Source organism: Paramisgurnus dabryanus, chromosome 14 (genome assembly GCF_030506205.2).
Source record: "Paramisgurnus dabryanus chromosome 14, PD_genome_1.1, whole genome shotgun sequence".
NCBI lineage: Eukaryota > Metazoa > Chordata > Actinopteri > Cypriniformes > Cobitidae > Paramisgurnus > Paramisgurnus dabryanus.
In genome coordinates this window covers 20,313,552-20,330,515 of record NC_133350.1, presented here as the reverse complement: position 1 = coordinate 20,330,515, position 16,964 = coordinate 20,313,552, and the positions used below count along the sequence as shown (strand labels likewise).

At 35.1% G+C, this 16,964-nt stretch overlaps 2 protein-coding genes across 5 annotated transcripts; both read right to left on the bottom strand.

The window, feature by feature from the left end:
* Window positions 1–1,119: 1,119 nt before the first annotated feature.
* On the bottom strand, window positions 1,120–4,833 carry cishb (cytokine inducible SH2-containing protein b). Of its 2 annotated transcripts, none has more exons than XM_065241521.2 (3): window positions 4,783–4,833; window positions 3,733–3,926; window positions 1,120–2,183 (listed from the first exon to the last, which is right to left on the bottom strand). In XM_065241521.2, exons 2-3 carry the CDS (start codon window positions 3,803–3,805, stop codon window positions 1,702–1,704), a joined length of 555 nt encoding a protein of 184 aa, XP_065097593.1. In that variant the 5' UTR covers window positions 3,806–3,926; window positions 4,783–4,833; the 3' UTR covers window positions 1,120–1,701. The 2 variants fall into 2 exon arrangements, with proteins under 2 accessions (XP_065097593.1, XP_065097594.1); XM_065241522.2 differs by having other exon boundaries at window positions 3,733–3,922.
* Window positions 4,834–10,129: 5,296 nt separating this feature from the next.
* Window positions 10,130–16,779, bottom strand: twf2b (twinfilin actin-binding protein 2b). 3 transcript variants are annotated; one of them, XM_065241519.2, is made up of 12 exons: window positions 16,300–16,779; window positions 15,896–16,124; window positions 14,525–14,602; window positions 13,603–13,781; window positions 13,438–13,533; window positions 13,138–13,242; window positions 13,013–13,027; window positions 12,885–12,926; window positions 12,139–12,258; window positions 11,596–11,746; window positions 11,327–11,448; window positions 10,131–10,502 (listed from the first exon to the last, which is right to left on the bottom strand). In XM_065241519.2, the coding sequence occupies exons 2-12, from the start codon at window positions 15,918–15,920 to the stop codon at window positions 10,338–10,340; spliced, it is 1,098 nt and encodes a 365-aa protein (XP_065097591.1). In that variant the 5' UTR covers window positions 15,921–16,124; window positions 16,300–16,779; the 3' UTR covers window positions 10,131–10,337. The 3 variants fall into 3 exon arrangements, with proteins under 3 accessions (XP_065097592.1, XP_065097591.1, XP_065097590.1); XM_065241518.2 differs by having other exon boundaries at window positions 15,896–16,779; XM_065241520.2 differs by lacking the exon at window positions 13,013–13,027 and having other exon boundaries at window positions 10,130–10,502; window positions 15,896–16,779.
* Between the last annotated feature and the right edge of the window lie 185 nt (window positions 16,780–16,964).

The following is a 16,964-nucleotide window of genomic DNA, read 5'->3' as shown; positions in this document are numbered from 1 at the left end:
TCTTTGTCTTTATATAGTAAAACTAAAAAAAACAGCATCAAGCAAAACATTCTGGGAAACAAAATCTGAAGCAAATAACAGGAAAATGTTGATGAAGATTTCTGGTTCCCAGAATGCTTTGCATGATGCTGTTATTGTATAGTTTTATTCTGTAAAGATAAAGACTTGTTAATATTTAAAATTTATTTAACTTTGAACAAACTCTTGCCATTAAATAACATAAATTTAAATCTACAGTAAATTACCGGCAACCCAGCTGCAACAACATTGTAATTTCTATGGAATTTTTTTACAGTGTAGAGCAACGTACAGTAACATTTCAAAATGTCACTGTTCTATAATACAGTAATTATATGTCATTAAAGTTTAGTACTAAGTGTCAAGAGTAATTTGTGATTACTCATGAGACATTTGCGGTGTGAATCATGTCTGTCAGCAAGTATATCAATTAAAAAACACCTGCTTGTCATTATGTACTCAAGTAAAATATGTACGTGTTCTGTATGTGTATTCTCTGCAGAAACTGTCACTATTAATTTTCCTAGAAATTACAATTCTGTCATCAGGTACTAACTTTGTTTAAAACCTGTATGAGTTTCTTTATTCTATTTAAACAAAAGAAAATATTTCAATGAATGAAGATAAGATTTTTCTGTGTAGAAAAAACAAATACTATGGAAGTCTGTGGGAACCATCAACTGTGTGCATACCATCATTCATTAAAGTATCTTCTTTTGTGTTCAACATGAATAAAGAAACTCATACAGGTTTTAAACAAAGTTGGTACCTGATTTTCTTTTTTGGGTTAGCTTCAATGATTACAGTTAAGACCATATTTTTCTATAATGCATTTCCTACACTGACAAAAATATTTCGTTTATGTTTAATCAACTTGAATTTACAATTAATTTTACATTTATTGACTAGTGAGGTGATGCTATAAATTAGTTGAAATAACATATGCTAATTCAACTTTCTCGCTAGTCAAAAACGTTGAAATTAATTATACATTCAAGTAAAAAATTTTAAGTGCAACAGTTAGTAACATTTCTGTTGTGTTGATACTAATAAAAAACGACATATGATTTTTATGCCTTTTTATATCCATGAGTCAGAATCTGTAGGTCTTTTCGTAAGAGCCACAATATCATCTCATGAACATAAACACCTCAACACAAACTGTTCGAAGTTAATATATCATAATCACAAAAAAATTCAGTTAAGCTCTGGTAAAATGGTTGGTAAAGGTAGTAAATTAGCTAATATTTCACTTCAGATGATAACATAATAAATGAGTAAACTTAACTTTAAAGCAAAGGGATAATTCTGTTTTGGGCACTGAAGGTTTTCTAAAATACTGAATGGCATGCTTAAAGGAGTGTACTTCAAAGACACCCAGTTGTGTTTTTCAAGAATACTTCACTTCATGAATACAAAAACATTTCAGTTTACTAGAAAGAGAACAGAAAGAGACATATTTACAAAAATAAAATGTACAAAAAGCAGTCCTTATATTCTTTCATCTCCTCTTTGATTCAATGGAAGTGCTACAATTTGGAATTTTCATCTTACAAGTATCTTATAACAGGACCGACAATCCTGCAAGTCAAAGCAACGTTAACAGTATTCCACAACTGCAACTTTATGAGCAAATCATGGCTTTGCAAAGAATAACCACTCAGGAATAGAGCAATGTCCTCCTCACACCTTAAACGGGTACTCTTGCAAGTAAAGCAACAGTGGGCGTGGCAATGGCAGATGTTCATGGCAATCAGTGCATCTGTTTATAGTGAGACGCGAGAGGTGCTGTAACGTTGGAAAGGCTTGAGGCCTGTGAATAGGTTTTTTGAGTTTCAGCAGAACTGCATTGTCTTTGGACACCACCTGATGTTCTTTTGCTATCTTCTTTTCCTCTTTAGCTTGACTGGTGGACATATAATGTTGCAGAAGACTAGGAATAGCAGGAAAGGACAACAGGCAGGATCGGGCTGTGCAGCTGGAATCAAGGCGAAAACGGCCACTGTCATATTCTATCCGGACATTAGTTGGACCTCTACAGGTCTTTACTGAGAGGGTGAAGAGGTAGAGGGGATGGCTGCTGTCACGGATGAGAAAAGTCCCTTCTGACGCACCAGTGAGAGCATCCCTTGCCTCACTGGCTGTCATGCCACCCCAGTACCATCCTAGAAAAAAAAAATTATTAATATGATGTACATTAAGAAGAGGTTTGCATAACATGACACGTATACCAATGAATGCTATATGTGTGTGTATAATTAAGGGATCATGATAAATACAAAATGTGCATGCTAATGCCCCCCAAAAAGTTCATGACATCCTGGGACTATAATATGAGTTGTTACTAGCAGGCAATAAGCTCCAACCATTGTTTAAATAAAGAGGGAGTTCTTGACGTCAGACTTCATTGGCTCAGAATAACTATACATCCTGAACCCAGTTAAGGCTGATCTGTGCTAAATTCTGTGTTGTAAAATTGGTGTCCACAATGAGGATCAACACTAAACTTTGTTTCTTGTCATAATAGAGCATACATTTATTATTTTTTATATATCAAATAAATGCATAAAACTCTGCTTTTAAAACAAAACATACCTTTTTGGAAATCAAACAAATTGATCAAGTTTAGGGCAATATAATCAATATACAAAAAAACATCACAATATATCAAAATTATAGAATATCGCAACTGCAGTATAGCAATCTTTTGAAGTTTTAGGTCAATGCAGATAGCAGAGAGACTGCAACAATGCCTGCGTGTGCATGAGTGCATTCATGTATTCTGACGTGTATGTTTAAAAAGAATGTGAAAAGTATGTTGGTTAATTTAATACAATACAAATGGATTTTGCAAATATAAACAGCATCATATACACTATAAAAACAAATGGTGCTAAATAGCACTAAAAGTGGTTCTTGGCTCATAATCATAGAGGAACCATTTTAAGTGCCATATAGTACCGGTGAAGTACCTGTGAAGAACCATACTGGTGCTATATAGAACCATATGTGGTGCTATAGTGGTGCTATATGACCCCTGTATGGTTCCTCATAGGTGCTTTACAGGTGCTATAGCACTAAAAATGGTTCCTCTATGATTACAAGCCAGGAACCACTTTTAGTGCTATTTAACACCGTTTGTTTTTGTATCATATAGGGAACATTATTTTAAAAAGAAATTATTTAGAAAGTTATTGCATATTGTGGTTTTCTTGAATGCATTTTCACGTTTTTTCTGAGAGTTAAGAAATGTTTCCTATTTTACTAAAGCGGAGATAAAAAATATAAAAAAATCCTTTACATAATTTATGAAGGATTAGGATTAGTATGCATCATATTGCAAAATATTTGCAAGCAGGTCCTTTTTAATGTTTATGCGTCAACTAGGGTTTTTCAAAAAATGAAGGTCGGGACCAACTTGTGGGTCGATAAGGGATAAGGTGGGTCACGCAAAGTTGCTTGGGTGTATTGACACAGAAAAGAGTTTATATCCAAATAATGACAAGTAATGAGAATTCTTTTAAATTTTCATTCTTTTTAATTTTTTTATGATTTACAATAGTGTTTTATAAAGTATATATAAAGTATTATAAATAAAATGACAAGATAAATAAAAACTACTCTCTCATCATATTTCTATTCAGAATTATGTTGGTGGGTCCCTGGATAGATTATTTAAGTGGGTCGCAAAATTAAACGTTTTTAAAAGAATACCTGAGGTGTGTAGGTGCTGAAAGGTCGTGGTGATGAAGCACAAATCCTCAGCAGTAGCCCATGGTAGAGACATGTTGGAGGAATAGGGTGCGCTGGATCTTTGGCTCTGATGAACTTCTGATTCTCACCTTTCATTCTGAGCACGTGTTACCTTAGCAACACTTCCTGAAGGTGGCCCTGGAAACAGATCCTTGCTATGGAAGAAATACGAATAAATCAGATAGTGCATAACGATGTTGTGTAATTTCTTATTTTTTACATTTTATGGTGCCTGAGGTGATACAGCGTAATTAAGAGTTTAAAGGTTAACGAAACTGTGCTTTCTATATGGCTTTTTTAAGTTTAAGTTTAGTGTAACTCAAAGACAATAGTAGTAAAAGGCCTGAACTCACAAGTTATTTACACACTTTCAAATATAAGGCAAACTCCAAGGGTAATACACAACAGATATAAAAAAACAACAAATCCAAATCAAAACATGCTAATAAGTCCGTAAGTAGGCTAAAATGTTAAAAATCGCTTAAAAAAGTAACATTAAATATGAAGCAAAATAAATTATTTCAAAGTTGACATACAGAAAGGATGACATCTGGGCCTTTCCAAATGCAACATTAATTTATTTTATTTTAAAACTAACTAATTTATATCTGGCTTTTCAATGTTTGTTTTACTGCAAAGTAATAATTTGAACGTTGTTAACAAATTTGTTAACGTCCCATTTGCTGTTCCCTACAAAATCTACAAAAACATTCAAAGCAAGAATGCGTTTAGGCGAATGAGCAGCAGAAATTGGGACGGAATTATAAATAATTTTATTTATAACAGTATGTATTTATCGAAAGCAAATAAAACAAGGAATTAATTGTTAACATGTAGGCTAAGACTTTCATTATTTTTCCACAGCTTGTGTGTGAAGCCATCAAACACGTTTGGCCACTTCTGCAGTAACTTGATCTGTACGCACTTGAGTTTTTGTTTTTTAGGAATGTTGTAACTATATATAAATAACTTAAATGTTTTAATCAAATGCATAAATAAAACATTTCTTACCTTCGCGGACATTAAGTCGTCACCTTCGCTTCACCAGTAGATAGTTCAGTGCAGGGGCGTAGCAACCGGGGGGGACGGGGGGGTCACGACCCCCCCACTTTTACTGTGCGTTCACAAGGCCCCCAAGCATCAAAGTGGCCAGAAGTCATACATTTTTAATGAGAGACGGAGGCGAGCTCCGGCGAGCAACAGCGCAGTGCGTCATGTACAGTGTTCTCTGATTTGTTACTTAGATTTGAGTGAACTAACATTCAGCCAATCACAGAGCGTGTCTGCATGAGCTTCAAATCTCTTGTTGCTCTTGTGAAGTTTCGTTGGTTCATTTACTTTTGCTATTACGCCGTCTGGGATAAAATGCACCCCAGAAAAAAGCAAAGGACGATTAGCCTACATAATTTTTTCAAACACACGTTAGATAATGTTGCAGTATGTCGTGATGACACAAATCACGAGATAAAGTTTTCATGCTATGATTTAACCTACTGTAGTTAAAATACACTATGGACCTCCTCACGCTGCGCAGGATTCAGCGTGGGTTGCACAGATTAAAATAAGCAGAGTTTAGAGCTAAAATATGGTTTGTTTATCTCAGTTTAATTTTAATTCGAGTTGTGTTGCACCACTTACATTTAAACACAGCTTACAAACCTTATAATATAGATTAAAACTTATTTATGCTAAACCCATCATCTGCGCTGATGAATCTGCCGGTGTAATTAAACAGCAACAAATGTTGACGTTGTCCTTCATAAAGAAAATAAACAGTTTATGCAGGCAAATGTAATATATTTTTTTGTAGCCTATATTATAAATCACTATACATCGGTAATCTAAAGATCTTATTCAAATAAAAACATTTGACAATCATTAAAACAATCAATTGTATTGATTAACGAAGCAATGTGGCAGGAAATATTGCGAAGCTCCGTTATTGTGATATAATGAATGAACAAGATGTGCCGACGCGACGCATTTGTCATGAAGCACCGCCGTGTGTCCGTTTATTCACTGCTCTCAGTTTCTGACTGGAGCGCGCATGACAGAGGAGAAGCGCATACGAGCATCGGGAGCTGTCACTGGTAGTGTTAAGTAATATTTTTAAGCCGTCAAACTCACTCTGTTGAGACGTTATAATAAACGCATCTTTGAATAGTGCCACCACGCTCGCGGTGTCTGTTTCTGATGATTTAGCCACATATTTAATTGTAGAAAATCTATTTGAACTCATCAAACATTAAAGTTAATCAGAGATTTAAAACAAAGTTTAAAGTAATGGAGCAACAGGATTAAAGATAATCTAGTTTAATTGTAAAAAGTTTGGAAGTTTTGATGTTTTGAACAGGGGGTGCTGTGAAATAATTTTTTTTAACAAAAAACCTATGAGCCTATAGGCCTATTTAAAATACATTTTAAAAATAAATACATTGAGTTTTAATACTTTATTGTCATATACACTTCAGTGCACACAGCCAGGGTCTGAAACATACAGACATCATCAGTTATCAGATAAATATATGCGCTATTAATCAGAAGCAGAAATACTTTGAATAATCCCAGGGAAAATTACTTTCATTATAACTTTAGATATTCATACATAGAACATATTTTAATACAACATATAATATCAGGCCCGGAGTGGGTAATCGGGAGAACCGGGAGGATTCCCGGTGGGCCGCTTCACTTTTGGGCCGGTCGAGGTTTTTTTATTTTTTACATTTGTCACGTTAGTGAGTCTATCTTCTATTAAATGACACTTCACACGTTTCGCATTGACACTGCAGCGCGCAGCCTCTGCATGGGTTGTACCATGTGAGGGAGTTTTCCCCTCCCCTCCCATAGAGTTGGTTCGGTCCATAGCACGTCTTTTCCAAAACTTTTCTCCGGTAGGCTGGGCCGGCCCTACCGTATACGCGTCTGAGAGGAGGAGGGCGTAAAAAACAGGTTGAAGAAAAAAGCCATTTGAGGAGGATGCTGTTGCTGCCAAATGTGCCAAACTTACAGATTTATTTTCAAGAGGACAAACAAAAGTGACAACAGGTAACTTAAAGAGAAATAAGCCTAGTAATGGTTAGCATTAGCAACGTAATTATTCGGCTAATACCGTTTTCAAACTATTTACAAGCCAACATTTTTTTAGTTAAAATATTAGCCTTTTGTGTATACATGGCAATTCATAGACTTTGCAAATATTATGCAAGCAGCATCTGAGCAGTCCCCCGCTGAAAACGAGGAGGCAATGAGTAAACAATATGAATTAAAGTTATTTAACCCTCAGGTTGTGTTCAGAACCCTAGAACACCTTTTGTGTTCCCAGTCAAAAATGACCAGCCTAAAAAAAGCTTATAAATCACTTTTTATGCTATATATTTACCCAATATTGGATTCAATATTTTTGTCAAATTGTTTTCTTTTTTAATTAGGACTGGGTTTTATATTTCTATTTGCACCTGATTAATCATACGCCTCATAGCATTAGCAATGCTAATAATTTATCAACCTTTTCTTGTGGAATAGACTCTAAAAGGGCTGGGCTATTTTTGATCCATAATGGGTAAATATTGGACAGAACACGCTGCTGGGTTAAAATTGACCCAATGCTGGGTTGTTTTAACCCAACTGTTGGGTTATTATAATCCATGGTTGCATAACAACAACCCAACATTGGGTTATTTTAACCCAGCATTTGTTCTGTCCAATATTTACCCATTATGGGTAAAAAATAACACAGCCTTTTTTAGAGTGTAGAGGAATATTTTTGTGAACTTCTCATCTTAAGTTAAATATTATTTAACTTTTACCTTATTTGTTGAACCATGATATTAATAAAAACTATAGTAAGAGCTGAACTGTTGCTTTATTTATCCAATTTGAAAAAAGTGCTAATTTGGAATAACACTATAGAAAAAGTGGGCCGGTCTTGGGCCTGAAACTCCCGGGCTGAAAAGTGGCCCCACTCCGGCCCTGTATAATATTATAACAACATAATAATAATTAAACTTCACAATTTTTAATATCCATGCGGACGAAAATATTTTACTTTCGTTTTTAAATCACACGTCGATTAACAGTGGTAAAATATTCTCACAGTAACATACCTAGTATATTTTTATATAGATTTTTTTTTACTAAATAGTACTATTACTGTCTTTTTTTAACTTACAATTCATAAATGGAACAAAAATAATAATGGGTTTAGTTCTGATATTGTATACTTTTATAAAAAAATACATGGTGTATAATTACATTTTTAGAATATATTAGGCTTTATATAAGGTTTGTACTCTAAAAATTCTTTATTTGTTACAAACAAGAGATAAAGAATTTACAAACGTTCTCATCTCACCATATCCACAGGTACATAGTCATTATATACAATAAATTCGTGGGGTAGCATTTAAATAAAAAAAATAGATGCATTCGTTTAAAGTAAAGCATTTATTTACTTAGATGAAGCAGCTATTTACTCCTTCTAACGTCTCATAATCGGTCATCATTTATGTCCAAGAGACTCAATAATAATCTTTTACATTTTAATCCTTTAATTTTTCATATTAAAAAGCGTTTTTGTGCTGCTTTGCATTCATGTATGTGATAAGCAAACCCGCGTTGTCATCCCGTTAATACTGTATGCGCATAATATCAACGCGCTCTTTACTATAGCAAAAGACACTCGCGTCGCGCATTGCGCCGGTTGTATAATAGAGTCCAAAGTCTCTCATGAGCTAGGGGACGAATGCCCAGGCAGTTCAGAATTTCTGTGTGGGCATGCATTAGCCAAAGGTGTGTGAGTCTATTCTGGGTCATGGTGCTGCTTACCCATGTCTTCAAAAGACGCAAGGCGGAGAAAGTGCGCTCGGATGAGGCCACGGAGATGGGTAGGCACAGACAGTAATGAAATTAAAATCCAAAATACACGTAATAACCTACGTGTGTCAAAAATAATCTCCTAAAATATTCATAAGTAATATATAAATTGTGCAAAATATTTTTACTTAAAAAAAATCTCCCTCTCGCCAACAGTGGGTGCTGCAGCACCCACAGCACCCCCACTTCCCACGGCCATGTATGATTAAATAACTTACTTCCATCTTGAAAATATTAAAAACTTGTAAATACATTGATTTAGGTTTTATTGCTATATTTTCATAAAATGTATGTTGTATAAAATTAGTGTAGATGTAATCTGTATATTCATCAAAATACAAATGTAGTGTAACTGAAATATTGTAACTATCATAAAATATCTTTATTTCATAAAAATAAAGTAGGCTATAGATGGTCTCACATTGGTTTCAAAGTCCTGCAGTATTTTTAAATTGTGAGTATGATTTCACAAATATAGGTTCATGTAAGCTATCATGGCATGTTCCCAAAATTGCCACTAGGGTGCTGTAAAATGCCAATTGGTATTCTATTTAGAATGTATTATTATGAACAGCAGCTTAGGTCACATTACCATACTGTCCCCCCCACTTTTAAAATGGCTGCTACGCCCCTGGTTCAGTGTACAATGACAGATTGAAAAATTCGGACAGGCTGTAAAATGTACACGATCCCAAGTCCAGTTTGGTGAGAAGGCTTTTGACATTGTTTCAGCAGAACTCTAATGGCGACAAATCGACCGCAAAAAGAGGAAACACCGTTGCATTTTACATCCCTAATGTTGTCTAACGTAAACCCGAACGAACCTCGTAAAATATTCTCCTGGGAAACATGGAATAATGTGACGGAGAGATTGACGCGAAACCAAAAAACCCACACTGCTCGGTACAAGTTATCTATCAGATTAAGTCGAATAGGTTGTTTGGCTAAGCCTACTGGACTATTATTCTCCTGAAACCAGAGCACCGAGAAACGCCTTTGTTGCGCGTCTGGGTTCCACGAGTTCACGAGCATTCTAGGAATCTAATTCCAAGAAGCGCGCGACATCTCAGCGCTCGCGGCCTCATCATCGTTTCGCAGAAACTGCGCTCTCGCCGCTCTCTGCGCTGCCATTGGCTGATGCGTCCCGTTGACATAAAGCTGCCCGGCCGGTTTCAACTGCGGATGACTTTCCTGGTAAGAGCTTTCCAGAAATGCTGAAACAGCCGCTAAAATTGACCTCTGTGCCAGCTTAAATGTACAGACAAAGAGAGAGACGGAGAGAGAGAGCATGAGCTCAGGGAAAGCCCATCAGTGGAAGATGTGTCCAAATTCCATAAAATGTGTGTTAATAACATCTATCGTTAGGGCCTTATAAAAACATCCTATCCTAAGTCCTAAGGTCTTGGGTCTTTTTTGCACTTATGCTGCCTAATGCTGTATGTAGCCTACTGGAAGACATACAAGAGATGTAAGGTAGATTCATTTATTTTATTGTAATTATAACATAAAAATCTTAACAACACAATGAGTTTTAAAATAAATTTAGGTAAGATATAATATAAAGAATAAAGGTAAAATGTAAAATAAAAAATAACAACAAATGCTTATGAGTTATGAAACAGGCTAAAGATGATTAAGAGTGAAATGAAACATTATGTGTCAGATGTCATTTTATTTTGACAATATTCAATTTAGCTCTCATCGTTCTCTCCAGCTCCTCTGATGAGGCGCTTGTTTCCTCGTTTCCCTGTAGGGCCTTTTGGCTTGGTGAAGGCTTGTTTCAGAGCATTCTGCTTTGGGTACACCTCTTCATACAGAAAATCTTCTGTCAGCCCCTCTCCGCTGTCAATCTCCATCTTTATACACAATAACAAAATAACAGAAATGCCATTCTTAACAAAAAAGGTGCAAAATAGGGCCTGGACCGCTTAAGGTATTAACTTAAAGGAGGTGACTTAAATAAGGTGATTCACCTTTAGACATACTTGTTATGTTACTAAATATTATATAGGCAATTTTGATTTGCCATGTTACGAACATTTATATGATTATATGTCCTACAGTTTAATTAAATTTAAATAAGTATCTTGACTTTGATTTTTCAGTTTCTGTCAATGAACAGTAAATAACTGTTTAATATTATTTTATAAAATTTTTATTATTTTATATTTCAATATTATTTATTCAATATCTATTTATTTTACTTAGTATGTGCTAAGTATCTAGAGCGTGTAATTTACAAATTGATCAATAATTGGGGTTTTTTGTAACAACACTGTCAAAAAAAAAAAATACAAAAGTTGTCACTGGGGCAGTATCCTTTAACCCTGGAGAACCCACAGGTTACATCTGGTCAATGTTAATTAATGGTTCTTGGGTTCTTCAGGGTTAAAAAAAGGTCCCAATATGTACCATTTAGGTACAAATATGTATCTTTGAGATACCAATATGTACCTTTGAAGAACTAATATGCACTCTTTGGGTACAAGGGTGTACCTTTTTGAAAGGGTACTGCCCCAGTGACAACATTTGTACCTTTTTTTCTGAGAGTGAAGAATGTTGAATTTTTACGATAGGAAAATAATGCATTATAGCACAAAACAAAAGAAATCTCTTCATTATAAAAATTTTAACAAATGTTATTAGCTTAATAACCTGTTAAATTGTGATTTTTTTATACCTTTTTGGCGATTTCTATGTGATAGTCTCTCTCCACCTCATCCAGCAGTCGATTCTTACAGCTGGAGTATAACATCCTTTCTTTAATGCTACAGCTGTACCCAGGCATGGAGTAGATGAAAACTGGTCCATTTATTCACACACAAACCACAAACACACGCATTAGCTTGTTGGGAAGAAATTTTTAAGTGTCATCTAGTGTAAATGTAGAGAAGGTTAAACCTGCAAACATCTGAACAGCAGCTCTGTGATCAGAGATCTGGAACTAACCTACAGCTTCCATTGTCTGTCCTTGATGGGCGTGTTTGTACACAAAAAAATGGTATCGTGGGGCATCAGTGGGGATTCTGCTTGCCAGCTCTTGTGCCTCGGTAGGACTAGTGTGGACCAGCTCAATCGTCTCTTTTTCAGTGTCCAACCTCTTAGAGACCAGAAAATGAAGTCAATGCCTTGTAGTAAATGTGTGTGTGCCAGTCTGAACGTTTTGCTTTTAAACAATTATTAAAATACATTTTGCGTATGCATTTTTATGTCCATTTATTCTGCCCTACAAAGGCAAAAGACCTTAACTTGCTAGTGTGTGGAACTAAGTAAAAAGAGTTTTTAGTTTAGAGTTTTTTGTGACTTTAAGTTACAGTTATTTTCTTCTTAAATGTTATTTTCTAAAAAACAAACAAAAAAAACCAACGAGAATTGACTCAAGATACTTATACATATGATATAGGAGGTCTTGCATGTCCCAAAATAGCAATAACTAGCTAAAGTTGCTTCATTTTCCCTTTGTAGGGCAGTTTTTATGTTTATAGTACTTACTAGTTGAATGTAATTGATGCGTTTATGTTTAAGTTGCTGTAACGCGTGTTTAGCATCCTGCTGCAATGGGAACGCCAAACCCTGCAAAGTGGGATTTTTACTTTCCACGCTGATCTCTGTCTGTATCAGAAACACATTTAACAGACATAGAAGGTTTGTTCTTATTCTAACCAACGCAAAATCTAAAGTCAAAAAACATGATGGATAAATAGATAAAACAGATAAAGAAATTTGTGATCTGCAACCACATTATCTTTCATGCCAGCAATTTCAGTGTACACTACAATTTTGTTTAAAATATTTGTACCTTAAAAACAAACTTTTAAATGGTGAGGGATGTTTTAAAAAAAGTAAAACTGTTAACTCCTTTTTTTTTTACAAAGCACCTTTAAATTTTTTCAGGACTTTTAAATTAGGCCTCTGGCCCAGCATTAGTTTAGGGTCAGCTATGACATCACAACATCACGTTAAATAATCTCACATAGTTGCTGAAGGTCCGTAAATCTACGTTCTGTTAATTTTCCAAATTTCTAGTAAGTCTCAGAAAGAATCTCCTATCAGAGTTTTTTATCCATTTAGAAATATTGAATTAAGTGACTTGACTGCTATACTGTGAAATATGTACTACCTCATGTCAGACCCAAACTCTTGCAGGTTACATTCATGTAACAATTCATTTGAAATTGTGAAGACTTTAATGTATGTTTATCACATTTCTTTAATTGCCAAGAGAGAGCTGAGACTACCTTTGCTCGTCCACTTACAGCAGGAACTCGTCTTCGCTCGTCCTAAATAGAAATGTAAAGTAGTGAGTTTAGTATTAAAATCCTCTTAAATGCATTCTTTAAAAGAAAAAAAAACATTTAAAACTTACCCGTGCAACTCTATCCTGTCAGGTGCAGCATCAAGAAATAAGTACGTTTTTAGATATGAACGAAGGTCTGAGCGGATTTCTACTACTGTTTGTATAAAACACTTCACATTTTTAGTGTTCCTCACCTCTGTTATTTTAATCTGATGGAGCTGTTGCTCTGCAGTGGTGAGGGGGGCGGGGCTTGAGGAGGAGGATAGGTGCTGTAAGTAACCTTGGAAACAGATGTCTTCCTGCAAGTCAGAATAAGAAACAGTGATTAGATGACGCATTGCATCTCTTATCATGCATGCAAGGCTAAAAGCAGTTAAATGTGCTTAATTTAAGTTTGGTCCCTACAAGGTATCAAAACATAAAACAGATGCATAAAGGTCAATAACACATTTTACAGTAAGATATTATTAAACTATTACTTATTAATTATATACCTGGACTGTTCCAAACAGCTCATCTTTGAGGTGATTTCCACCAAACTCTTTCTTTAGTGTTGCTCGGGTAGCAGCATACACCATCTTTAACCTCACCTGTAATAGCGAGCGTGTGAGGGCAAGAGTTTGCACAGATTCGCTTTTATCTTTGTGTTATCTACTCACTGGCGACTGGTCCGGTGACCAGGAGATAAAGAGCCACTCGTAGCCCAGTTGGTTCTGTGAGTCGAGGCGGTAAAGGATATAACAAGGCTCCAGAGTGTCCAGCATGGGCAAGACACATGCGTCATAATCCTGATCCCAGCTCTGAGACACTTCTCGATATCCCCCTAACACCAGATGCTCTAAAACAGATACACACACATACACACCTCATAACACACACCCTGACTACTTTCTCAGTATCAGTCTGTATCCAAAAACAGCACAGTGCCATGAATCTGTTATCGCACACTGCATATATAACATTCCAAGTTCAGCTTATCTTCACCAGTCACTTACTCCTGGTAAATTAACAAGTGACATAACCGGTTTCTGCTGTAAGTTCCTCTTTCGCATTATTTAACATTTATTTTCAGCAGGTGGCAATTAGAAAGTTGGCTCAAACAGCTAATTATCTCAACAAAACAAGTTGATTAGGCTTTAAATAATAAAGTGCTCAAAGTTAAACTGAACGTATTGTCTGGTTGTCAAACTTAGTAGAACTTGCATGCCTATACACTGTAAAAAATGCAGCATTATAGTCAAATCAACATATATTTTATGTTACTTTAACTTACCAAAATAAGTTAAACAATTTCAACTTGTTTTTATAAGTTATGTTAACTTAACACTAGTAACATTTTTAAATATTAGGTTGAATTGACTTCATTTTTACAGTGTAGTTAATGTAAACAACTATAAATGTAGTCACTCCGCTATAGGACACCTGTGTGAACTTAAAAGAAAACTTACTTATACAGTCACTAAAATTCCCCTGGGGCCAGATAGTTCATAGTAATAGTAAAATTGTGTGACACTGCAATTGATTAGAATAAGGTATGCAAAAAATATACATTTTACAAACAGAATGAATTCTTCTACTCACCGCTCCTGATAACTATCTTCATTAGTCTGACAGCTCCCCTTCTTGCCTTCACAAGAAAATCCCTCAAATCTGCATTTGCTGTTTTTAACAAAGAAATGTACACATGATAAGGTGACAACAGAGTATAAATTGTCTAAAAGTCTAAGAAATAAAGAGTTATCAACACTGTAAAAAGTGAGAAGTTGGATCAACTTAAAATAATATTTTAGATGGTAACACTAAATAATTTTTTTCAACTTAAAATGTTCACCTAAAGTGAAAGTAAAGTACAATTTAGAGTTAAAAAAAATATATTTTTTAAGTGTTTCCAATTGTAATAATATTTTAAGTTGATCCAACTTTTTTCCATGTATAATGTTAGCCTTTCTTTTGACATCAAGAATAAATGGAGAGATTTGCTTTATGCCATACTGCTTTAATTATAGGAAACAATCATATAAAACTACAGACCCAAGTCAAAATAAAGTACACTTAAATACCAGCAAGTACATTTGTAGTACATTGTTGTTTTTTGTGCTAAATAAAAGTGTAAATGTTATACAAATATAATTATTAAAATCAAAAAGTAAAGGCTACTAAACACCAGTAATACTTAAATGTAATTTTAGTGTATTGAAATAATAGCGGATTTAAGAACACTTAGATGTTCCAAAAAATAGTTTTTGGTATATTCAGTATAAAATGAATGCCACAAAATAGTACACATACTAAGCATATTCAATTAAAGTGTATTTCAGTGCACTTTCCACTTGGTAAATATTACAAATATAACATAATGTAATTAAATCATGTACTTTTAATGTACATAAGCATGAATGAAACAAAGGGAATATTACACGGTTAGCACTCTGCAGCCTGTGCCTTATTCTTGGCCTCACCATGGTAACCGGGCATCAGGACTCATAAATGATGCAGGTGCAGGTGAGATGGATGAGGTGCGGTGCTTCCGCCCGTAAGCTTAAATTACCTCCCAACATCATTCAGATAAAACACTGCCTTACATTATCTTTCGAATACAAAACTATAGGTAGACTACATCCAATAGCTTCCTAAAATCCAAACTTAAACATATAAATATACTTAAAAAAAATGTAATGTGCCTTTAACAACACCTTTACAAGAAAATCAGAAACAAATCTGAATGAAATTAGCCTACTGCTGCACATATTGACTAATGTTACAGCCTGTATCTGTGACTATGAGTTTATGTATCTTTGAAAAGCTGATATATATAAAAAAAAATCCAACTTTCTATTCATACACTAGAATGAGTTGGCTGGTGCAGAGGATAAAAATATTATTATTCAAATATTACTAATCTTTATTTATTGGCTGCAGCCTGAAATAACATAAAAATCGAATTATGCTTACCATGGATACCCGTCTGATGCGACATCTCGAACACCTCCAGTAGTCGTCCAGTTTAGCCAAAATTCCAAGTTGAAACTCTCACGGATTCTTCCTATTGTCTTCAGTGGCGCTGGTTACTTGTGTCACAACTGTGCCCAGCAGTGTGGTCCAACTCACTTCCGTACAATGACATCAACGCCACTTAAGCATCTTTACCCAGGGAATCCTATTTGAAACTCGATCTGCGGAACTGAGGAAGATGTGTAGACTAATATTACACCTGTCAGGAGATGGGTTCCAGTAAACCACCTATCTAGAATTATTCACCTATCAGTGGGGGCCCTCGAGGAGCACTTGTAAATGGGAGCACTTGTTATCTGTGCTGAGTTGCATTGTGGATTTTATTACAAAAATAAAGGAATTACCCCACTGTGACGAGTCTGTATATTCTCTGTCTCTTGATCTTCTTCACACACTAGTGTAAGGCTCCGTTTGTGAAAAGAAATGGGACATTATCACTTACACACATTGAGGACCTGATAGGAGCACACAAACCAGCCCATGGCCTTTGAGAGCTCAAATTCCAGCAGCCTGACATGAGATACCATGCAGGCGACTAGTCGGCAAACAGCAGGAGGTTGTTCATTTATACAATAGAAACAGCTACTGAAAATCCACTGCAAAGAGAAAATTATTTCAAACCACATCTATTTGAGATTTTTCATGTGGTTTATGTCATTTGTATGATGAAAATGTATCCATTGCACAGGTAGGACCACCAGTGCCAGTATATAAATTATGCAAGTTTTTAATCTGATAGTATTTATGAATATATAAAATACAGAGACAGAGAGAACATACCTGTGGGTTTCTAAGTGATGGGTTCATGTTTAATTCACTCACCTGTGAGCACACAAACCCAGCTATTATGTATTATTTACACACAGCCCTCCCTAAAAAGATCCATTGCTTTACACAAAGATTCTGTTTCTTCAAACACACGTGCCATTTTAATTCTTTTTGACTAATAAACATAACACTGTTCATTGACCAGTGAAAAATAACAAAACACTGTTGTCCATTGAACAAA